Here is a 23,454-nt window from a genome sequence, read left to right on the forward strand (position 1 = left end):
GAACAAACCCTTTAACAGTGGATGGGATTGATTACCTTGACTCATTGAAATCATTATAAGGGGTTGGTTGTACATTTTTGATAAACAATTACAACTATCACCACCCCAAACAGCCATTACATCAGCTGTTTTGGCATGTGGGTTTGAAGTTAGCATGAATAAAAAGCATCAAATTAAAATAGAGAAACTGACACTTCAGGTCATGTGAGTCAAATAATTGTATCTACAATACAATGATTGCTAGGCAAAAAAATAATGATTAAAAAAAAATATTTTCCTTCCTGAAAATCAGTTTTCTTGGTCATAAAATCTACATTGTTGTTGCTCAGTCACATGCACTTCTCCTGTGAGCTCAAAAAGGAAATGTGAGTGTATGGTATTAATGACATCACCACAGCTCTTTTCTGACTTTTCAAACTGTAAATGTTACAACTTTTCCCTCAAGTATTTATTATAAGTGTTAGCATTAGATTAAACTTCTGCATATCGAACTATGGAAATTGAGATCTACGTTCTCTGACTGTGGTCCAGTCATCATCATTTTAAACAATTTTAGGTTACACTTTACATTTGAGATAAGACGACAAGGCACAACCCGCATAGCTATACTACATGTCCACCAGGTGACGCCATATATGTATATGTATTTACACACAGTCCCCAAAAGGGTTGAACTTGATGAGTTGATTAGATCTAATTTCAATGTCGCAACTTTTTTAGTGACTGCCAGTGGATTCAAAATGCGGTGAAAATTTAGAAAGCTCACGGAACTAGGGCACTACATGAGGTTTTCTTAAAATAAAATCAGATTAACTATTAACCAACGAGCAGAATTTTCAGTGCAATTTAATCCAAAAAATGGAATATGTCATCCTCAAAAGTGAAATAGCTATATAGCCTACCTGAGCATAGTAATAATAATAATAATAATAATAATAATAATAAAAAGAACTTAAAAAGCTGCAAAGAGTCAAAGGGTTTGACCTTATTTTTTCAGGTGTTGTGCTAAATTCTGACCCCCACCAGAATATTCCCCCTCTAAGTCCCCAGTATAGGTAGGTTTAGGATAAGGTGTGGGGATGGGGATGGGGTTAGGATTAAGCAATCAGGTAGCGGCTTCAGCGAGGGGGGTAATATTTTGGCAGGGAGTCGAATTTAGGCACAAACCGGGACTCCTCCTGGCTAATGACGTCACGCAGCTTCTCGTACTGTACAGCGAAGCGCTCGAGACTGATGAGGCGCGCGCTCACGGCAGCTGCACATAACGGTCCACAAGAGACTGCACTTCATCTACAATAAAGTAAGTACTATTTATACATTTATATAATACATTTGGCCTTTATTTCTTCATCGAAGTTTTCGTCAATTAGTGTTTCATTGCTGTTTGCGTCTCTATCTACCACTGAGTTACAACTTTCCTTTCTGAACTTACAGCTGAACTCACAACTGCTGCTTCTGACACTTCATATATCGAGTTTATGATTTTTTTCCCCGTCGTGTTAGACACTGTGTGAATGTGTAGGTCTACTGAATGTCCTCATCCGTTTCTTAAGATTTCACAATACGTTTCAACTTGTCTGAGGTACACCCATCAACCGTCTTTTATCTCACATAAAGAATATGTACTCCCTGCTTGAGAGTTCATACTTGCACGTAGTCCTAAAAAACTGGGCATTAACTTGAGAAGTGTCAGAACATTTTCTTTTGCGCCATATCTTTCGACTGATCAGTGCAACTCTAACGGATGCAAATTTTATTAGTATCAGAACTCGAGTCAAACCTCCAGGAATCCACTCATGTCAAACTACTAAGGAGCTCCTCTTAAATAATATATACTCTGCAGCATTAATGTTTAATTTAACAGTCTGAACATTACTATTCCCCCCATTTCTCCTCAAAAGTCATCTAACTTACATATTTTCAGATATATGTTAACAATTAAACATACTGTTTTGAACTCTGTTTTGAGCTCTGCCTGGAATGTACCAAATAGGCTAACGTTACTTGTAAAAACGTTTTTTTTTTTTTTTTTTAATTCATTTAATCTGCACTGGATAAAACATATAATTTAAATACTGTAGGCTATATTGCAATGTCACCAATAAACAGCAGTCGTGTCTCAAAAATCTGTAAATTCAGTTTTGAAAATAGCCAATGATATAAACGTCCATTACAGTAAAAATTAAAGGGTTCACCCTAAAATGAAAATTCTGTCATTAATTATTCACCCTCACCCAATTACAGTTGAGCTTCTGTTTATGTTCTCTGATTATGGATTATATGTGAGTAAAAGCCTAAATTAAATCTGTTCATCATAAAAATCGATCGAGACTCTTCAGAAAATTTGGAGTAAACCGCTCGATTCATATGGATTTGTTTTCCAACCTCTTTATGAACTTTGAAGTGTCAAAGTGTCAGTTGCAAAGGCAGTCTATGAAGGAATAGAAATCTCTAAGATTTCATCAAAAAGATCTTCATTTGTTTTCCAAAGATGAACAAAAGTTTTACGGGTTTGGAACGACATGAGACTGAGTAATTAATCACAGAGTTTTTATTTTTGGGTGAACTATCCCTTTAATTGAACAAGAACTGAGATTTTTGTCCCAGACTGGTACGTCCTATACCCTGTAGGTGTTGGTTCACTAAAATGTGAAAGTTGTACCAAGTAAGTTTTGGGAAATGCAGCACATCATTATTTCACAGGCATTTCCTCTGTTTTTCTGAAACGAGGTGGAACAACCAAACAGTGTTTCACAGAGCAGATCCTGCAGTCTTACAAACACATACACAAATAAATCAAGACAAGTGAAGTCAATTTTAAGTCAGACAACAATGATTTAATAATGCCATTTTCAGGAATATTTGCCCAAATTTAAAAAAAAAAAAAAAAAAAAATCTAAATGAGCAGTTTACCACAGATAAATGTGTAGTAATATCTCATATAATATGCAACATAACACAACTGCTCTCCATTTGCTGATAATGTACTTAAGGCCATATTTGCTGCTTATATTATGTATTGGTTTACTATATAACATTGCTGTTTTAGTGTATATAAAACTGTAACACTCATTGAGTGAATTTGCTTTTACTAAAGGTGAGGCTTTGTGGAGAACTTCTTTAAGTTTTAAACATATTGAAATATTGAGTCCAGACACATAGCGATCGCTTTGTTGGAGTGATAATCTGCTGGACTGCAATACAGTTAGTAGTTTCATAATATGTCAGACTGATGAATGTGAGACATTCCCAGTAGGCTACAGCTGGGCATTTTCTCTAAAGGCGCTTCACTGTGTGTGCTTTCTTCCCCAAGGTGGTAGCCATGGAAACCACTGATGTGTATTGCTGGAGAGCCTTTATAGTTCATGATCAGACTTAAGAGGATGCCGAGTTCCACTCAAACACTATGCTAGTTTTGATTACTAAAAGCAAGCGTTGTTTGATCCTTAAGCTTGCATTCTGGGCACTTAAAGCAGCTCAGATGGAACTTCTATTTATTTATGAATAATTCAATCACTTTGCGCAATATTTGAAGCAAACATTGGACAACATAAGTCATTTCAAGTATAATAGTAAAAATTTAAAAAAAGGAAAGAAATGTAGTGCCTTTGATTTCAGGCTATAGAAGCAATTGACTGTGTGAACATTCATAAAGGCCAGGGCCTTTTATTCTCTGTTTGTTTTCAAGAGGATGTCACGAAAAAGGTAGACAAGTCTGGACAAGAAGAAATATTTCTGCTCTTATTAGCCTCACTTCAAGACATGTAGTGGCAAATGTGGGCTCTCTTAGGTTTAGGATAATAAATGGAACAAGGAAATGAAACTGAAATTTGCCTTATATACATGCCTGATAGACCAATAAGAAAATAATTGTAGGATTTGCTCTATAATGGCTAATCTTACTGTGATTATTAATACTGAGAAAAAAATTATAGTTATCACAGTTAACTGTGTGTATTTGTTTTTTTTTTAATTCTCCTTGTAGATGAATTGTTCTGATCTGTTCTGATTGCACTTCTTAATTAGAAAAGGACTGTCACAAAATCAGTATAATAATAATAGTTCTTTAACAAATCTTTATTTCTCAAATATTTTGTAAAGAATAGCACAAAGGAACATTGTTATGAAATTGTTACAATTTATCCTCTTAAAGGTGCTGTATGCAATTTCTCAAATTTGTTGTTGAACACTGTTGATATTTAAAATCAATCCAAACAAACCCACCCCTCTCTTCATTGCTCCACCTCCAAAACTCACACTCCAATTCTAACCACCCTGCTCTGAGTCGGTCTCGAACCCCGTCCCGATCGCTGCTGGCATGCGAGGCGAATGCACTACCAATGACTCTAAACACCTCATTTTCTAGTGGTGGTCAGTGTGCAATAGTTTAACTACAAACTCTCACTATCTGGCCACTGTTACACACGCAACGCGAGTGGATGTCTGCTGACGCGCAACAAAATGCTTCACGAAAAGTAAAGCGCAGATAATGAATGAACGACAAGGAAGCACAAAAAAATGAACGTACAGTGCACAAGAGTAAATACAGACAAGAGTTTGTTGTTAAATCGCCCACAGGACAGCAGCTCCAGACAATCAAAACCCAGTGTTACTCACATGAGAAGGAATCAAAGTCTGTTTTCAGGTCTTCTCCAGCGCTGGAAAGCTTTTCTAATATAAACGTGGGTCCTAAAGCGCTTGCCCAGTCATAAAACTTCATTGCAGTGATATTCTTTTGAGCTCTTTTGTATTGTGTCCCATCTCTCGTTCTGCAGTTTTTTATTTTATTTTCAAATCTTCCTCTTGCTCGTTCTCTCTCCTCGACTGTCATATGCCCCCTAATGCTGATTGGTTACATGTTTGTTGTTGGTATCGGTCCGACTAACTTCCAAACAGTGTATTTGAAATAATACACCTTTCATAATAGTCCACCTTTCATTTTCTTGCATTCCTAGTTAATTTCTAGTGGTGTTATTGTGCAAACAACATCAAATTTCCTTAAAGAATATATTCAGGAGAAATAAAAAAGCAAATTCATAATGCCCTTATATTGCTTTGATACAGATATTATGGAATGCTTTTGATCTCTCAATGTGAAACAGAAACATGTGAAGAAAACCTTGAGACAAGAGTTGGAGTTCAGTAGCGAAACTCACCATGGCTGCCCATCGCATTCGTTCAGCGAACAACAACACTGTGCTCCCTCGCTGTAGATCTGAGGGCGCACTTATCGATCTCAGTGAAGGAGTGTCAGAGGCCACCCTTACAGATGTTAAAGGTTTGTTTTCTTACTCTCACCTCACAATCAAAGTACTGTTAACTTTATTTTTAATTTCATTAATTTAATTTTTTTTTTTTTTTTTTTTTTTTTTTTTTTTTACAGCGCCTACCCCTAGTGCCTTACGACTGGATGTTACCTCATTTGGAGCAGTTAGGGAAGTGATTGCCATTAAGGATTACTGTCCGTCCAACTTCACCACTCTTAAGTTCTCAAAGGGAGACTGTCTTTATGTTATAGACACATCGGGTGGAGAGTGGTGGTATGCACACAACAGTAAAGAAATGGGATACATCCCAGCAGCCTATGTCCACCCAATCAATTATCGAGACTCCTCGTTCAGTGATAGCGGTATGATTGACAGCCTTGGTGACACTTCTGAGGGAGTGAAAGAAATGGACATCTCAGGGGAGTGGAAGGAGTCCTCCAAAAGCACAGAATCTAGAAATGAAAATCCTTTTGTTAATAAACGGATGTCAACTAACCCTTTCCTAAATGGCACGGTGCAAGACACCTCTGACCAAAACAACAAGCATAATTCAGCAAATGCTTTGTGTTTTGATAACCCCTCTCTTCCCATCTCAACCACCAGCAGCACTGTTAATATTAATGGCTTTGAAAGTGGGCTATTTGACGCGTACAATTTCAGTCCCGGCTCAGGAATGAGTCGAAATCTTCGCCGAGATGATCCGTTTTTTAGGAGCAAGCGCTGCTACAGCATGTCAGAACTGTCTGTCCTGCAGTCCTTGTCTGATGGGAATCAAGGCTCCTTGAGTTTTTTTGGTGGCATGAAGTCACCTAAACCTGAGCATTTTCAAAGTAGAGATGATTTCAAAACGGCATGGCTAAATCACCGCAAATTTACACGATCCTGCCACGACCTGGACTCCATTGGACAAAATCCAGGTTGGGGGCAAACCCAGCCAATAGAGACCAACATTGTGTGCAATCTGGACAGTTCTGGCGGAGCCGTGCAGCTACCAAATACCAGTATCAGCATACATATCCCTGAGGGCCATGTTGCACCAGGTGAGACTCAACAGATTTCACTGAAGGCCCTTCTGGATCCACCATTGGAGCTCAACAATGATAGATGTACTACTGTAAGTCCAGTGGTAGAAGTAAAACTCAGTAACATGGAAACCAAGACCCCAGTCACTTTAGAGATGAAGGTGTCTGTTGTAGTGAAGATAGAGAGCCGCAAAACTGCAGAGGTGGTGTGCGTAAGAAGCGACTGGAAAGAAGGACCATACGTCCCGATTCCACATGTATACATGTATGGAGACACAGTTCAAGTGACTCTGGACAATTTAGAACCTTGCATGTATGTCTCTGTGGTTGCCCAAGCACAAACTGTGGCCCCATACAACACGGTGTGGGAACATGTCGTAAAAAAGGTCACTCTTGGGGTATACGGGCCAAAACACATCCACCCATCCTTCAAGACCGTGGTGGCCATTTTTGGCCACGACTGCGCCCCGAAGACGTTGCTAGTGAGTGACGTAAAAAAGCACTCACAGTCTACTCCACCTGTCGTCCTCCAGCTCTGGGGAAAGCATCAGTTTGTACTAACAAAGCCTCAAGACCTTCAAGTTGGCGTGTATTCAAACATGTCCAATTTTGAAGTAAAAGCCAATGAGCAGGCAAGAACCATGAGGGGTTTTCAGATCAAACTCGGCAAAGTGGCCCGTCTCATCTACATGATTGCAGCCCGGGATTCTACTGATATTTTAGATTTTACTTTGCGAATTCAAGTCAAGGATGATAAGGACTGTATCCTTGCCCAGTTTTGTGTTCAGACGCCAACCCCACTACCAAAAACAAGCACAAGAAGCTCAGTTCAAAGGCGTTTCCTAAAGAAAAAGGAAGTGAACAAAATTGTACTGTCTCCTCTTGCTGCGACCACAAAGCACCCTGTGTTTCAGGACAGACTAGTCAAAAACCTGAAATTTGCTAAGTTGCTGAAAACTGTTATAAGACAGTCAAAAAGCATGTATCTACTAGAGTATCTTAAAGGTGATGTAATGGCTCTTTTGAGTGAGGAAAAAATAAAATTTAAAGGACATCTATGGACCAAAGAGTGGTACATCGGATACTACCATGGAAGAATTGGCTTGGTGCATGCCAAAAACATTCTAATCATGGGAAAAGTGAAACCTGTTAATTTCAAAGGGCCCGATCTTATGACTACAGCCCTTTTAGAGCAGATCCTGAAGCCCTGCATGTGCCTGACGTACATCTACGCATCAGTGCGAACGATATTGATGGAGAACGTTGCGAGCTGGAGAGCGTTTGCTGATGCTTTGGGCTACGTCAATCTGCCTCTGGCGCATTTCTGTCGGACAGAGCCGGAGAGTGAGCCTGAAAAAGTGGCTTCTGTTCTTGAGAAGCTTAAGGAAGACTGCAACGCAGCTGAAGGCAAAGAGAGGAAGTCTTTCCAGAAGGAACTCATGAAGGTAAGCGTTGACATGGAAGTAGATCTTTCAGCTAAACTTGAGTGTGTACTGAGAGCACCTTCATAGAAACTAAACATACTAATTGTATAAAACATTTTTTTTAATTTACTTCTTGAAACTGACAAGCTGATAATTTCCCCCATGTACTGGCCAATAACTGATAAATGGTGAATATTAAAATTTTATAATATTTTTTCAAAATAAATAATCATTTTAATTTTACTTTACACTTTAATTCATTTATTATTTATAAGGTTAGCAACTGCAAAGAGAATCAAGAGAAGAGTAAGGTTTTTGAATGTTAAGTTGAAAGTCTGAAAGTCAACTATGATAGTAATAGAAACAACCTGAAATAGAATAATGTCACTACTGAAAATTATAAAAACTTGATGAAGCTGCATGCAGTTGACCTTGATGGTGTGATTGAAGGATTTATTCTACACTTTTCAGTTTTGCAAATGAAGAGATTTGTATTAATTAAACTATGAATAATATATCATTTCTGTAGTTCTTACCAGAGCCAGTCAAATAAATATTTCATAATATTACTCACAGTTGTCACAAACACTTTTTTGGGGGGTTCTGAAGCAGAGACCAAGTGCTGTTAAACATTTTAAAGCACCACCTTATTTGCAGAATACCACCAGCTACTCACCCAACAACATATGATCAATTTAGCAACCATTTCTAAATAAACTGAATGAAAAACCTTACATTATATATCTCATTTGTCTATATTACGATGATGGAGAATGTGCTAAGATGCAGGTTTCTCTGGTTATCACCTGTCCCAACCTCTTCGTGCCACTGTGTCAATATGTGTGAAACTATGCCTCATGTGAAAATGTGTGTCAACAGGAACATGAAGCAGGATTTTTCCTAAGGAAATATCAAGTTGCATTTTAGCTACTTGTATTACAAACACACTTTTAAATAAAAATCTGCTTTGTAAACTGTGTTCCAAATTGTTGTGCAAGTGACATATCAGCAGGATTTTAGTGCAACAAACATTCAGATTTTAGTTTTTCAAAGAAAGTGTTTGTTTTATTTTCAGTAGCTTTTTAGATAACTGGAATCAATCTCAGACAGGTTTAAGTAGTTTGCCAGGTCTTCTTAGGTAATTGGAAAACCTACTTAAAGATGTTCTTCCACATCATTAAGCAAGGCACAGTTCTCATGCAATATGGGGAAGACCTGGCAAACTACTTGATAAACCTTTCTGAGATTGATACCAGTTATCTAAAAAGCTACACTGTAAAAAGAAATTCTGTAAAAATTATATATATATAAAAAATAAAAAAACGGATAATGTACTAGCAGAAAATTACCAGGACAATAATTTTACGGACATTTCCGTTAAACCTAAAACACAATATTCAATGTTCAAAATTTAAAATACAGGTAAAACACCTGTAAAAAATAAATACGGAAAATTCTTTCAAATACAGTACATTCTGCCCTATTTTTATGGATTTTTTTTTGAGTGTATGAGAAAACAAACAAATACACCTTTTTTGTAAAACTTAAATCTGAATGTTTATTGTACTAAAATCCTACCGACATGTCACTTGTCACTGCATAATAACTTGGATCACAGAGTATATTAATATAAAAAAATGCATAAGAAAGACATTTGCCTTGCCTACAACAGTCCACCAGTGGCCTTCTCATTAAAGGAATAGTTCACTTTCAAATGAAAATTACCCCAAGCTTTACTCACCCTCAAGCCATCATAGGTGTATGTGACTTTCTTTTTTTTGATGAACACAATCAGAGATATATTAATAAATATCCTGACGCATTCGAGCTTTATAATGGCAGTGAACAGGGGTCACGAGTATGAGCTGAAGAAAGTGCTTTCATCCACATCCATCCATCATAAACGCACTCCACATGGCTCCGGGGGGTTAATAAAGGCCTTCTGAAGTGCAGTGATGCGTTTGTGTAAAAAAATATCCATGTTTAACCAGTTCTGAAGTAAAATATGTAGCTTCTGCCAGACCACCTTCTGTATTCAACATTCGAAGAAAGTGTAAAACTCTTGCAGTTCAAAAAGTTTATAGGCTACGTCCTAAGCCTTCCCTATTCAACTTACGGAAAAAGTGCAACTGACGCAATGCTAGTTTACACTTACTCCGTAACTTGAATACGGAATGTGGTCTGGCGGAAGCTAGATATTTTACCTCATAACTTATTAAATATGGATATCTTTTTTACACAAACGCATCGCTTCGCTTCAGAAGGCCTTTATTAACCCCCCCGGAGCCGTGTGGACTAAGTTTATGATGGATGGATGTGGATAGAAGCACTTTTTTCAGCTCATACTCATTGGTATCGCTCACTGCCATTATAATGCTCGCATGCATCAGGATATTTATTAAAATATCTCAGATTGTGTTCATCAGAAAGAAGAAAGTCATACACCTAGGATGGCTTGAGGGTGAGTAAAGCTTGGGGTATTTTTCATTTGAAAGTGAACTAATCCTTTAATGCTGTGTTTCACACATATGTGTCATTGTCTCAACAATGATTACAATGCTTATTCTGACAAGTCTTTACTACTGTGTGTGTGTGTGTTAAATATTTGTAGGTCGACTTCCTGAAGAGTGTAAACACTGCCAGAAATTACACACTTTTTCCTTTAACGTTCACATTGGCTGCCATATGTATGCATATTTTTTGTGATTCAGTCACTCAATACAATTTTGAAAGTAGTCAGAAACACACCAATTCATCTAACAATAATTTTGCAAAACAGGAAATAAAAATAGTAAAGTTTAAATAGTTTTAAACTTAAAATTATGTGCAACTGTAAAAGAAAATGAAATGCGAAATGCACAAGACTTAAAAAGAATGTCTTCAGTATCTGATATCAACATGCAGAAACAAATCACATAAAGTCTGCGCATAACACGCTTAAGTTTAGTTAACTGAAATAACAATGAGCTGAAACATCTGCTCAAAACATCACATTTGTAGTCAGATTAAAATTACGATATTGGCAATATACATTGTCATATAACACGAAATCAGTTTAAGAGCTGCATATGAAGTGAAGCTGCCTAAATGAATGTCAGACACATAGAAATGTTCTTCATAAACTACATTTTGGAAGGGTCATCTGTGACCATCTAAAACGTGACAACAGACCTGTGAGTGAAAATGCCGGAAGACGTGAACGTGTTGAAGAGTCTTAGTTGTGCAGATGTTTCCTTTCTTATTGTTCACATCTACACAGAAGCATCAAATATGGACTGAAAGGCGCCCTAAACTACACAACCCCTCCACACCTACAAATCTATTGCCAGGAGATTGCTAACACACATGCAACTGTAATTCTCTGCACATTTTAATAAACTACTATTCTGCATAGAGAAGAATTTGCATTTTAGAGCAACGGATTTGCCTCTGGAATTTCTAGGGCTTTTTTATTTATAAATAAAATGAGGTCTGTGGTTAACATTTTATGAAGAGACTTTCCTGTTCTACAAAATAAATGACACAGTCAAATGTGAATTTTGAAACCCATTAAAAATTCCCAAGGGAAGCCATGGTGAATTAGTCTTTTGGGTTGCCTATAAATTGACTGAACAGCTTTGCAACTCCAGAACTTTGCAATTCCATTTTAATCAGTAAAAGTTTTAGTTGTAATGCTGTTTCCTTGCATAGTCTGGGCTTTATTTATGACCAGATGAATTTACAGACATGCTTCAGAAGAACATTTAAATGTCTCTGAACTTTTTTTAAGTCTTTGATTCCTCAAGAGTCCTCCCATTTCCTTTAGCCTATTGTTTGAGCAGAAGAGTGGTTCTGTATAAACAGTCTGAAATTTCTGACAATAGTTCATAAACAAGAAGACAGAATGGTCAGCTTATATAAAAATAAATCAAAAGGGACAGGCAAGAGGAAATATATAGTAAGAATAGTGTCATAAAATCAGATTTTAAAGAAGAGGAAGTCAAAAGAGAAATTTTGTTCTCATCTGTCTTAATCTGCAGTGATGATGTCTAGTGTACGTGCAGTGTTAAATCAAAGCTAAGCAAACGTACGAGCATGCTAACTAATTCACATGTCATGTTTTATGAATTTAAAGAATCTATGCACTGATCAAATATCTTGATTTGCTCAGACACGCTTTGTGTGTAATATACAGTATAATTAAATTCTTGTAGTAGGTCAACTGGTATATCATGACGCTAACAATTCCTGTTAATTGGAGTGAACGTATACAGATTCAAGTTTTTTGGCTTGAATTCACTGCAAGTGTAGCACTCCAATATGCTACACAATTCTCAATGTGTGTATTTCCACAGACATTTTAGGTAAAATTAACAATACATCTTTATAACTGTTTAAATTTGCCAGAACATTAATATAAAAATAAACTTGTTCTGTGCCAAAATTAGCTAGGTTCACTGGGTTGTGGGTAGTTTGAATCAATGTATTATTAGTAACAAAGAATCTCCACAACAAATAATAAACAAATAAATCATGGAGACAAAAGGCTCAGAGTACTGAGGAAAGTCTGGAAACAGGAATGAAACATTTTTTACTTTTCATTTTTGCACATTTGCTCTTGTTGATTTTGTCACAAACATGTTTAGTAATTAATGAACCTTAATTTAAAAGCCTCCTGTCTGCCATTAATTGTTTTATTATTATTATTATTATTATTATTATTATTATTATTTTATGTGTGAATTGACCCTTCACCAGGAGTTTGATTGAGAGGCCAATTGTCTAACCAATCAAACGCCGAATCCGCCATACTGTCCGACAAAGGAGTTAGCAGATTAACGTCCGTGGACTTGAACTTGAAAAATGGTGTGTACTGACGTCTTTCCGCGATTGAAACAACATTCCTTATGATGTTCATTCATATTTATTTGATGCTATAAATAAACTAGTAGGAAGAGATGATCGGTTCACGAGCCGCTTGAACTGAGGCGCTACAGCAATCTGTCACAACACATTAAAGAGCCACAAAATGGTATTTATTGTTTAGATTTCTTTAAAAATGGCAAATTTTGAAATTTGAGACTTTGTTTCGACACGTTGTCAGTGACCTCTTCGCTCCTGTCTAAAGGAACAATGAAGAGAGCAAAACAACAAAACAGTGAAACCAGCTTTGGCATATTTGTGTGCAAAATAGTAAAATGAATAGGAATCATTATAATAATAATTTACCCTTGAATTATTTTCTCAATAGATTTTAAAATGATTACAGATTTGGATATTCTTTTTTCTAGTTACGTTTTCCACACTTGACATTCTTGTAATTTTTGAAGAATTAACATTTGGTTCTGGATTCTGTGACAGTCAAAATCCTGAGCAGCAGATTTTGTTTGGCTTTCTATTACTACTGTGTCTCTGGAGGGTTTACTTTAATAAGTTCCTGTCAGTGACAGGGGTCAGAGGTGAGACACCTCAGGAAACAGGTGCACATGAAAGGCCTTATCTTTCTTTGGCTAATGCACACAATCAGTGTGTACACAGTGTGATACATTCACACACAATTCACTTGCATTCAGACAGTGAGTGGCAAAGTCACTGCTTGTAGTATACAGGAGAGGAGTGAAGACTGTACCGATCACATAAATGTATCTCCCTTTTAGCACTGACTGAATGTACAAGTCAAAAAAACATACCTTCCTGTCTGTTTGCAGAACTACCATCTTTGATAAGATGGAAACCATCCAAGACTCCTGCTAACTCATTGCTCTGTTTGAAGCCAAACATGTCTTCTGGGGCATCAGCTCCGTGTTCCTCCCCCTCTGAGCAGACTTCCTGTCATTCCAAACATTCCAAGCCATGGAACTGAAATCAGAGATTAGTGGGTTCAGGGCGTGTAACTTTAAAACACTTGCTGCTGCTGTTGTGTGTGTGTCCATGAGAACATATTTGAGTATACGAAGAACACCTGCACTTTTGACAAATTCATGTTCAAATGCTGAATTGCATTCACTGATGACACTAGTAAAAAAGACCGATTCTTTTCTTTGTTGTATAAATAAAGCACTAACAAAGTATAAATGTCACATGTCATCATCATCAGATAACAGTTTCAGACATTTTGTAGATCAGTGAATGTCATATATTCACAAGGCAAGGTGAATGTAAGTCCTTATTCAGTTTTTTAAATGTCGTGACAAACTCTCAGGGAGAAAAGAAGGTCACGTTAATAAGAAAGAATACTTTGCCAACAGAACGACCGGATGTTCCTCCCTAACATTTCCCTTGTCCAAGGGGCCTGGAGTCACTCTCATTATATTGTGCTCACAGGAGCATTGCACGTCGCTTCCTGCATATCGCTACATTTATCAAAGCACACTGAATGATGACTTGAGCTCTTGATTGGCCAGATCTTCTGAGGCGGTGCTTAGAAAAACACCAACACTATCTCAGTTTTGTAGTTTGTGTTGCTGTGTACTCTTGGTGAAGGTCACTTATTTAGAACAGGCTTTACTTAGCAACAACATAGGGAAAAAAACACTTTTTAAAAAAAAAAAAATAGCAGAAGACATGGTGTGAGATTATGAAAGCAGATAACACAACTACACAAACTACAAACATTTAGTTTGATTCCAAGGCTTTTACTGTGTCAAATATTTGCATATAGATTTGCATATAGATTCAATGTCTTTTGGATTCTTCACACCTTATTTAAGCATGATATTTTGAGCATATGCAGTAAATGCATTGTAACTGGTATTAAAATTCAGGCCGATACTGATATATACCGATAATTATTTTTATGTTACAGCTAATAACCAATAAATGGTTCATGTTAAAATTCGTAACTGACAATTTACAATATTAAAATGTACAGTATGGATATTCCTTTTAAAATTAGCCACATATGTAAAAACCACATATGTTGTTCCAAACCAGTATGAAAAAAAGGACATACAAGGAGGGTCCAGTGTGGTTTTGGACCCCACTGACTTTAACTGTATAAATAAAAACATTTCTTCAAAATAACTTATTTTGTGTTCTACATAATAAAGAAACCATACAGGTTTGGAACAACATGAGGGTGAATAAATGATGACAGAATATTCATTTTTGAGTGATCCCTATAACACTGTTATGAAATTATATCTTTAAGCAAGTGTTAGACAATTTCAAAAGTTATCTAAAGGAAAAAAAAAATTAGAATGCACAATTAAATATCCATTGTAAGTAGAGATGCACCGATCAATCGGTATCGGCCAATAAAAGCTATTATTATCACTATTGACCATCATCAGTAGCCGATGATCAGGGCCGATTATATCCAGTCAATCAAAAGGGTGCGGAAAAATGTGTTCAGACTGTAACTCATACATAGTGTGAAGGAAATCACTCTTGTGTTGAATTTTAACGCATTAACAGTTTAAAATAGTGATGTTAAAGCAGGCTCTTTTTGACCATATGAATCACTCGTAGTTCAAGCCAGGGTTGCCAGGTCTGAGTTGTTGTTTTTTTTTGCTACATCAAATATTATTTGTAGCACCTCCCATCCAATAATAGCAAAAAGATTTGTGCTTTGTTACTTCTGATAAGACTAAAAGTTTCAGTTTTCAAATTCTGTGAATTTTATAATGAAATTAAAACATTAAATGGCGTGTTGACATTCTTAAATGTGACGTGTGGTGTCAGATCGCTGTAATGCCTCAGTTCAGGCGGCAGCGCGGAGCGCGAGTCTTTTCTTCCTCTTATATATATGTTATATCTCGAGAAACATGCATGAACGTCAAAGGTATGTTGAAAGATATAGTACAACCTACCGGAATGTATCATGTCTCATGTAATCACTTTATTTGTGTTTCAACAGCGGAAAGATGTCAATAAAACAGCTTGTGAACAATATGTCACTCACATCATGTCACATTTACCTCAGGAATGATTTCCGGTGTTCACAGTTCCTTAGCTATCTATATATATAAAACACTAGAAAGGAGCTTATTTACTGTTAATTATATGTTTGTGTAAATTGTGTAAAGTGCTTATGAAAACTACCTTATGTGATTACAAACATTTCAGTTTTTATTTGAGTGTTATTATTATTATATCTGAAAATAAACAGCAGCTGAATATAATACCTCTGTTAATTGTAACCTCTAATGTTGTAGTGTACCAAATGAGATGGTTCCCTGTATAGTTTGCAACATTATTTAGGAGAGATTTTTTAAGAAAAACCAAACTGTCGGTATCATCAGATATCATCAGCCGATATCATTCTGAATAACTGGCTATCGGTATCGGCATCGGCAGAGAAATAAAATTTAGTATCGGTGCATTTTTAAAGGTGCCCTAGAATTAAAAACTGAATTTACCTCGGCATAGTTAAATAACAAGAGTTCAGTACATGGAAATGACATACAGTGAGTCTCAAACATCATTGTTTCCTCCTTCTTATATAAATCTCAAGATATATAAAAGACCTCCGAAGAACAGGCGAATCTCAACATAACACCGACTGTTACGTAACAGTCGGGAACGTTAATATGTATGACCCCAATATTTGCATATGCCAGCTCATGATTGAGGTATTACACAAGGGCAGGCAGTATTAACGTCTGGATCTGTGCACAGCTGAATCATCAGACTAGGTAAGCAAGCAAGGAAAACAGCGAAAAATGGCAGATGGAGCGATAATAACTGACATGATCCATGATTACATGATATTTTTAATGATATTTGTAAACTGTCTTTCTAAATGTTTTGTTAGCATGTTGCTAATGTACTGTTAAATGTGGTTAAAGTTACCATCGTTTCTTACTGTATTCACAGAGACAAGAGCCGTCATTATTTTCATTATTAAACACTTGCAGTCTGTATAATTCATAAACACAACTTCATTCTTTATAAATCTCTCCAACCGTGTAGCATTAGCCGTTAGCCACGGAGCACAGCCTCAAATTCATTCATAATCAAATGTAAACATCCAAATAAATACTATACTCACATGATCCGACGAATGCATGCAGTATGCATGACGAACACTTTGTAAAGATCCATTTTGAGGGTTATATTAGCTGTGTGAACTTTGTTTATGCACTGTTTAAGGCAAGCGCAAGCTCCGGGGGCGGAGAGTGTGCGATTTAAAGGGGCCGCAACCTTAATCGGCGCATTTCTAATTATGCCCCAAAATAGGCAGTTAAAAAAATTAATTAAAAAAATCTATGGGGTATTTTGAGCTGAAACTTCACAGACACAAACACAACTTCATTCTTTATAAATCTCTCCAACCGTGTAGCATTAGCCGTTAGCCACGGAGCACAGCCTCAAATTCATTCATAATCAAATGTAAACATCCAAATAAATACTATACTCACATGATCCGACGAATGCATGCAGTATGCATGACGAACACTTTGTAAAGATCCATTTTGAGGGTTATATTAGCTGTGTGAACTTTGTTTATGCACTGTTTAAGGCAAGCGCAAGCTCCGGGGGCGGAGAGTGTGCGATTTAAAGGGGCCGCAACCTTAATCGGCGCATTTCTAATTATGCCCCAAAATAGGCAGTTAAAAAAATTAATTAAAAAAATCTATGGGGTATTTTGAGCTGAAACTTCACAGACACATTCAGGGGACACCTTAGACTTATATTACATCTTGTAAAAAAAACATTCGATGGCACCTTTAATTGTAAGACAATATATAGCCAGTATCTACCAATAGAGATATAAAAAAAAATTACTACCAAATTTTATACATTTCTGTATCTGTCATTCAGGCTCTTCTGAAGATGGACTGTCAGGGCCTGGTGGCACGGCTGGTCATGGACTTTGTTCTGTTGACCACAGCGGTGGAGGTGGCGGGACGCTGGAGGGAGCTTGCTGAGAGACTGGCTAAAGTGTCCCGGCAGCAGATGGAAGCATATGAATCTCCACACAGGGACAGCAGGGGACAACTGGACAGCGAGGTAAAACTCAAAAAGTTCAAACTCAGAAAGCTCAAAAACTTGGGGCCCGTTTCAATAAGGTGGTTCAACCATGAGTTAAAACTTGAACTCTGAGTTGACTTACCCTGAAATGGGAGACTCTGAGTTTTCTGTTTCAGAACAGCTGAATTGAGTTAGTTCAATCGACTCTGAGTAGGTTGACTGGGTGCTTTTCAATATCCCTCCTCGTTTCCTCGCTCCTCCGTCCTCCATCCTATGACCCGGAAACCGATCGAGCTCAGCCATCTTGAAGGACATCTCAATTCTCTAATTGCACCACGAGGAACGAGGAGTGAGGAGGCTTCCCGAGGAGTTATGAGCGAGGATACACAGGTGCATCCTTTGCACGCTTAAATTCTCCTCCCCTTTCATATCTGTCACAATAATTTAAATGTATGCTTTAATGTATGAAGTTTAAATAAATTTTACATCTCACATATTTCAACGGGGCATCTTGCTTTATTAATATTTATAACATTTTTTTTTAAATAACCAATACTTTAACAACATATGGGTAGATCCCTCGAGTGCCGCTGATGACGCTTTGAAGTGACGCTAAAGGGAGCGAGGATATATCATTTCACTTGATTCAATTCCTCCGTCCTCGCTTCTTTTCCTTGTTTCCCTTCTTCGCATCCTGAAGGGCTGGAGCTAAGACGCGAGGAAAGGAAACGAGGATGCACAAATAAGAATTGAGAAGCACCCTCTGAGTTAAGCGTGTGCACCACGACTATGAAAAGCCGTGATCAGTGGAGCTCAGATATTACGATTCACCAAGGCAACAGAACGTGACAAAATGACATCCGCATTCTTCTGAGTCAATGCAAGTTTAATTCTTATCACTGTTATAATATCAAAGGTGAAAAGTGGCAGAACGGTAAGTTATTGAACTAATATTCATTTTCATGGTATCCTACAGTACATGCAAAAAAAGAAAATAATAATAATAATTTAAGTGCATTTTTTTTATTTTACAAATTATGTTCAATTTATAAAGGCTAAAAGTAGCAGTTATTAAGCAGCAAGTGTAAATAGTAATTAAATGCTATTTATATTTTATACTGGCAGATACATACTATTTGCACCTTAGTATTATTGTACTTTAACAGGATGCAATAATAACAGAGTGTAAATGATTTTATCATTATTCAACACTCGTTAGGCAATTTACTTCCAATTTTAGAACATTTTCTTCATTTTTATTAAAAGTAAATGCCTTTCTGATGTGATAAGTGATGAGAAAAGGGAGAAGAGCGAGCTCGGCAGAAGTCAGATTCGAACCCAGTCAGTCGCATCACAAGTTAGCTCTCCAAGCCCAACACGCTACTGCCTACACCACTGAAGCCATTAATCATTTCCATTGTTTTGTATGACAGTGGTGGGCGGGGCTACTGTAAATTTGCACTTAGTAATAGACACTCCGAATAATCTTGTTTTCCGTTTGCATTAAGTTTATTTTTATTTGATCATTTTACTTAAGTAAAATGCACTTAATTTAGATCCCCCCAGGAAACAAAACTAAATATCTATCATTTTCTTATATAGAAATTTTTTTTAGATATTTATCCTTGAAATAGGACAAAAAATACCAGGAGTGGGTTTCCCAAAAGCATCGTTAGCCAACTATGGTCGCAAGTTCCATTGAATTCTATTGGTAACGACGGAACTTTCGATGATGGTTGGCTTTGGGAAACGCACCTCAGGTTAGGTTCACAGAGTAAGTTACCATGGTAACTGACTCTAAGTATAAGTTACCTCTCTTTTAGAAACGGGCTTGACTTACCCTGCTTTCTCGGGTTTGACATACCTCCCATTCTGAAACGGAAAACCCAGAGTTTCCCTCATTTCAGGGTTAACATACATAACATTTTCACTTAACCTCCTTTCTGAAACGGGCCCCTGAACATTCTGTCATTATTTACTCACTATCATTGTTCCAAACCCGTATGAATTTATTTTTTCAGTGGTACCCAACAAGATGTTTTGGGGATTTTTTTCTTGCATTGAAAATGTATGATGACTGAGACTGTCATTCTGCCTAACATCTCATTTTATACTACACAGAAGAAAGAAAGTAATTTAACCCACTAACAATATGAAGTGGAGTCATTTTTTGAGTGAAATATTCTTTTAAAACTGGCTGACTATCAACTAAAAGATAAAGCTATACCCCTCATTCAACTTAAGAGCGTGTTTGATTAATGACAAGTCATGAATGATGATTTTGGAATGGGGAAGCTCTGTTATTCTGTGCTGGTGCTGATAGACTCTCATACAGAGTGACATTAAACAGGGAGGCACAATATTTCCCACAAAACAACACAATCTAATGGCAATTCATGACTGTTTTACATTTTGCAGAATTGGTAGCTAATTCCTATGATCTTATTCATACGTTTTTATACAGTCTGTTTACACCCCACTGACGGGGTGTGCTTATAGGGCCTTCATGCTTACTGTGTTTTTTTCCCTAAAAATCTTATGTTTTCATACAAATCAAACTAAATTCATACCAAATCACCGCCTTGTAATTTTCTCATGAGATCAGGTTGGAAAAAAGTTGACATTACAGACAACTGTGCAAACAAAACAAAGACATAGATTATGAAATGAAAAAAAAAAAGAAAAAAAAAAAGTATATCTGAAGTATAGAATGTTGAATCCTCTAAATTATAACAAATGGATAAATAATTAAAATTTGTGTGAGGGAGTAGTTGACATATGTAAAGTCTAAAACTGGGTTTTAAGCACTGATTACATGACATACAGGTCATGATTACAGTGTTTGCATCCAGCTCAGAAGAGGAACCTAAATGTACCAACAATTGATGAGATTATGAGCTTCCTCTTGCTCTTTGTTTTACTGGCTTAGAATATTTGCACACATTCACTCTAATGGAGACAGATCAGGTAGACAGTCTTTTCTGGGAAATAAATTTAGGGCACTTGAATGTCATGTGCATGCAGGTTTATATGACAAACTCAAATGAATCTTTACTTTTTTTCTCCTCTCACTAAGGCCATGTGGAAACCTGCCTATGACTTCCTTGTCACATGGGCAGCACAGATTGGGGACAGTTACAGGGATGTGATTCAGGAACTTCACACTGGATTGGACAAAATGAAGAACCCCATCACCAAGCGCTGGAGACACATCACAGGCTCCCTCATCCTTGTCAACTGTCTGGATCTCCTTCGGAGCTCCGCCTTTAGCCCCTCCCCTCAAGATGACTGTGCCATATAAGGACTGCCTACACCAGCTAACTTTTACAAGACCCAGATACAACTGATTTCAATTTATATTCCTAAAGGGCCCCTATTATGCTTATTTACAGGTCTATAATTTTGTTTTGGGGGTGTACTAGAATAAATTTACAAGCTTAAGGCCCCGTTTACAATGAAAACCATCCTCGTCTACACTGGAGTTTCCACAGGGTTTCAGAAACGATCTCCGTCTACACTACATGACCAAAAACGAATGTCACATGACCGTTCATACACACTGGTTATGCGCATACAAGTGTAAACAGTTGTCTCTTGCACATGTAGGTAGCAGCAGTATTAAAAAAAATTCAGAGTTAAACTGTACAATGGCTGCTAAAAATGACAACAATGCCTGGAAAGATTGCAGTTCTGTCTCCATGTTTTTGTTTACACTGTCGTCAAGGATATGCAGAGCGAACGGGGGCAGCCGTGCCATCGTCTCCATTTTGGTCTGTTTACACTGAAACGCAACCATGGCGTTTTCGAAAGTCTCTGTTTTCGAGGGTCTAAAACGTTGGGGTAACCATATCAATATTTATGCGATTTAAAATGAAAACGCACTAGTGTAAACGGGGCCTAAATGTTCAAAAAAAAAAACTATTTTTCGGTTACGGTTTTCACACTCTGTCTGAATGCTCTGTTTTAGTTTTAGTTTCTTTAAAACCTGCCTTCCGGAAAGCCTAGTCTGCTCTGATTGTTCAACCGGCCCCAATCTGCTGTATTGGTCTACCGCTTGGAGCATGTGTGACAAATGTAACGTTAAAAATTCATTATAAACACTGTAAGTTTTAAGTCCATGTAATGTTTTCCCTCTCACGCAGTGAAAAGAAGTGATAAACTCCTCCTGGCCTTATAAAACCTTTGTTTGATGGCGAGTCACATTAGCCAGCAGCTAGGCATTACGCAAACGTGTTACATGGTGACGTAGTTACAGCACGGAAATAATAGCAGGACTACAAATGAGGCATTCCAGTTAGGTGTTTTCTGTGGGAGCAATTAATTCCCTTTGGCATGGACTTTGTAACTTTGCGGATTGTTTACATGCACAAACATTTATATTGCACACTAAAGACAAAATGAAAAAAAGCATAATAGGTCCCCTGTAAAGACCCTTTTGTTTATACAATAGTTTTGTTAACCTTGGTTTTGCACAGCAAATTGTACAAAGGACCAAATGTGTATTTCTGATGTTTTAATACAAATTCAAGGCCTCTATCTCATGGATATGTAAAACTCCAAATGTAAAATAAGATATGATTGTTCAGATTTGTTTCTATTACATATTGCAGATCATCGTGATTTTATACTTTTATCATGACGCATTATCATGATGTAAATTTTGTACAAAAGATACACTGTTCCCCTGGTGGCTTTCTATGTGAATGCGCTCAGAGTCAAAGCCGAACGCGGATAAGCAAATGGCTTCGGATACGTGCCTAAATGCGTACACACAAAAATGTCAAAATGCCTTTTTAGAGTATTTAGGTAAACACAGTGGGTTATGTCTTAAGTAAACGTGCACAGTTAAGAAAGAAGACGCGTGTGTAACAGTATATTGGATCCGTGCATTAGCTCTTAAAGTGACAGCTACCTGCTGCAGTCATTAATGATAATCAAACAACAAATGATAAAGGCAAATCACTCACTGATCTTGACTGAATAACTTAAGTAGCTTTAATAAGGATTAATCTATTTTTAATGTGTACAGTAAGCCTTTGCAGTGTTAAATGCAGTGTTATTTTACATGTGACTATTCAATTTTTTGTTGTAGGATATCAGGCCTACTTATCTGAATACCACTGTTGGTAGGCTATATCTACCTGAAAAATGTAAAACACTGTTTATTTAATTTGTATTTTCATTCTGTTGTATTTCCATTTTGTTTGTGATTAGGTTCTTTGTTCTTATAATATGCTGACTGTTTGTCTTGTGTAATTGTATTGAGGACCTTTTCTTACATTAGTTAAGTATCGAAATTTGTGAAACTTCACTGATATTTAAAATCGCTCATATTGTGAAATAAGATTTTGATCATATCACCCACCAATAATCATGTTAAATAATCGTGATTTCAATATTGTCCAAAAAAATGATGATTATGATTTTCGCCATAATCGAGCAACCCTAACAATTATTCTGTTTTGTTTTTATGTGTTGTTTTGTGATGTCAACTACATTGTATTGCTAAACTGCCTATTTCTAAGTGTCTATTGTTCATGAAGACCTACTTTAATTTTAAGTAGGCCAATGTTTTAAGGGAAAGTATATATAATATAAACTCAAATACTCACATCAACACATATATAAAAAAGCTTTTGATCATCAACTGACAAATAAAACGGCTTGCTCACCATTAGTGCGCTGGAGGTGAGAACGATATCTTTGACCATTTTATTGTGTTGTTACTGGGTCATTCTACAGAAGCGTCCACTTTTGGTATGACAAAATGTCTTAAAATGTATTTCTTTTTCTAACATTTAAACTTAGCCCACATTATTATATTACACTTTGACTTTATGAATACAG

General features: G+C 36.8%; 1 protein-coding gene across 2 annotated transcripts; it reads left to right on the forward strand.

Annotated features, from left to right (window-relative positions):
- Nucleotides 1-1,136: 1,136 nt before the first annotated feature.
- Nucleotides 1,137-23,320, forward strand: sh3bp4 (SH3-domain binding protein 4). Of its 2 annotated transcripts, none has more exons than XM_048194075.1 (5): nt 1,137-1,300; nt 5,065-5,278; nt 5,384-7,734; nt 17,458-17,646; nt 20,684-23,320. In XM_048194075.1, the coding sequence occupies exons 2-5, from the start codon at nt 5,158-5,160 to the stop codon at nt 20,906-20,908; spliced, it is 2,886 nt and encodes a 961-aa protein (XP_048050032.1). In that variant the 5' UTR covers nt 1,137-1,300; nt 5,065-5,157; the 3' UTR covers nt 20,909-23,320. The 2 variants fall into 2 exon arrangements, with proteins under 2 accessions (XP_048050032.1, XP_048050031.1); XM_048194074.1 differs by having other exon boundaries at nt 1,138-1,300; nt 5,103-5,278.
- Nucleotides 23,321-23,454: the final 134 nt, after the last annotated feature.

Source organism: Megalobrama amblycephala, linkage group LG6, assembly GCF_018812025.1.
Source record: "Megalobrama amblycephala isolate DHTTF-2021 linkage group LG6, ASM1881202v1, whole genome shotgun sequence".
In the NCBI taxonomy this organism is placed as follows: domain Eukaryota; kingdom Metazoa; phylum Chordata; class Actinopteri; order Cypriniformes; family Xenocyprididae; genus Megalobrama; species Megalobrama amblycephala.

Bases quoted from the DNA above. Each gene is read 5' to 3' on its own strand.
- sh3bp4 (XM_048194075.1), top strand. From the start codon at position 5,158: ATGGCTGCCCATCGCATTCGTTCAGCGAACAACAACACTGTGCTCCCT. The intron at 5,279-5,383 runs GTTTGTTTTCTT...TTTTTTTTACAG, and splicing joins CACCCTTACAGATGTTAAAG to CGCCTACCCCTAGTGCCTTA. The intron at 7,735-17,457 runs GTAAGCGTTGAC...TCTGTCATTCAG, and splicing joins TCCAGAAGGAACTCATGAAG to GCTCTTCTGAAGATGGACTG.